At 32.3% G+C, this 1,359-nt stretch overlaps 1 protein-coding gene across 1 annotated transcript; it reads left to right on the forward strand.

Annotated features, from left to right (window-relative positions):
* Nucleotides 1–22: 22 nt before the first annotated feature.
* LOC109341198 (zinc finger BED domain-containing protein DAYSLEEPER-like) lies at nucleotides 23–1,031 on the forward strand. The gene is made up of 3 exons (XM_019579049.1): nucleotides 23–433; nucleotides 541–856; nucleotides 970–1,031. The coding sequence occupies exons 1-3, from the start codon at nucleotides 53–55 to the stop codon at nucleotides 1,029–1,031; spliced, it is 759 nt and encodes a 252-aa protein (XP_019434594.1). The 5' UTR covers nucleotides 23–52.
* The last annotated feature ends 328 nt before the right edge of the window (nucleotides 1,032–1,359 follow it).

The raw sequence follows: 1,359 nt of genomic DNA on the forward strand, positions 1-1,359 counted from the left end.
GATTACTGAATTAATTTCTGGTACATCATACCCAACATCTAACTTGTATTTCATGCAAGTTTGGAAAATTCAATGCGTTCTACTTCAAACTGTAAAAGATGAAGATGAAGTCATAAGGGGAATGAGTGAAAAAATGATTGTGAAGTTTGAAAAATATTGGAATGATTATAGTGTCACACTTGCTATGGGAGCAGTTTTGGACCCACGAATGAAGTTGGAAATGTTGAGATGTTGCTATTCAGAAATTGATGTTGGTACTGCTGATGAAAAAGTAGCACATGTGAAGTCAAACTTGTACATGCTTTTTGAGAAGTATGCTGCAGCTACTACAAACAACAATCAATCTAACTCGAATGTCCAAACCAATCTTACAAGTGGTCCACTTCCAAAAACATCAAGGAGTACAACTTCAGTCAAAAGATGCATGTTTGATGTAAGTTTAATTTGTTTACTGCGAATTAGATTGATTCGTTATTACTTGTTTCTACTTTTGATGGTTTATTTTAGTAAATGTTTTCTATTATCTGATTTTTATGCTAGGAATTAAAAAAACATAATATGATTCTTATAAGTCAAGCTGGGAAGTCTCAACTAGATGTCTACTTAGATGAACCAATCAAAGAGTTGGATGAAGAATTAGATGTCTTGAAATGGTGGAAGGGTAAAGTTACTCGTTTTCCCGATTTATCATTATTGGCTCGTGACTTGCTAAGCATTCCTATTACTACTGTTGCATCTGAATCTGCGTTTAGCATTGGTGCACATGTCCTTAACAAATATAGGAGTCGTCTTTTGCCAAAAAATGTACAAGCTTTGATTTGTACTCGCAATTGGTTGCATGGTTTTGCTAACAATGGTAAGTTGGTAACTTGTTTAATGCAACCTAACCTAAATTTTGATTATTTCTTCTTATAATTTTTCAATGTAAGTTTAACTATTTCATTCTTCTAATTTTGTTACTATATATAGATGAAGATGATGATGAATCTAATGATATTGGGAATGGAACAACTTCAAGGATGGTTGATTGAAGATTTTAATATTAGCTAATCCAAGACTTTATTACTGCTTAGTTATTTTATAATTATTATTACAGACTTGTTAGAGAGAATTATTATCTAATATGGTTAGAGAGACATGTTTTGAATTATTATTATAAAGACTTTTAATTATTATGTAATGTGGTTATGTAAAATCTATTGATTTACAAATTTGAATTGACATTTGATAACTTAGCATTCACCATTGTTGTTTTTTTAATGTAAACAGAAAAATGCCCGCGGGCTGCCCGTTAGCCCGTTTTAAAAAAGGGCAGGACATGACTTTTTGTTCGTTAACCAATTGCGGGCATGCCCGGCC

Source organism: Lupinus angustifolius, unplaced genomic scaffold, assembly GCF_001865875.1.
Source record: "Lupinus angustifolius cultivar Tanjil unplaced genomic scaffold, LupAngTanjil_v1.0 Scaffold_401, whole genome shotgun sequence".
NCBI classification, from domain to species: Eukaryota; Viridiplantae; Streptophyta; class Magnoliopsida; order Fabales; family Fabaceae; genus Lupinus; species Lupinus angustifolius.

What these genes read in the sequence shown, in the direction of transcription:
- LOC109341198 (XM_019579049.1), top strand. Translation starts at nt 53, where the DNA reads ATGCAAGTTTGGAAAATTCAATGCGTTCTACTTCAAACTGTAAAAGAT. An exon ending in TCAAAAGATGCATGTTTGAT is followed by an intron (nt 434 to 540) that starts GTAAGTTTAATT and finishes TTTTTATGCTAG; the next exon opens with GAATTAAAAAAACATAATAT. An exon ending in GCATGGTTTTGCTAACAATG is followed by an intron (nt 857 to 969) that starts GTAAGTTGGTAA and finishes TACTATATATAG; the next exon opens with ATGAAGATGATGATGAATCT.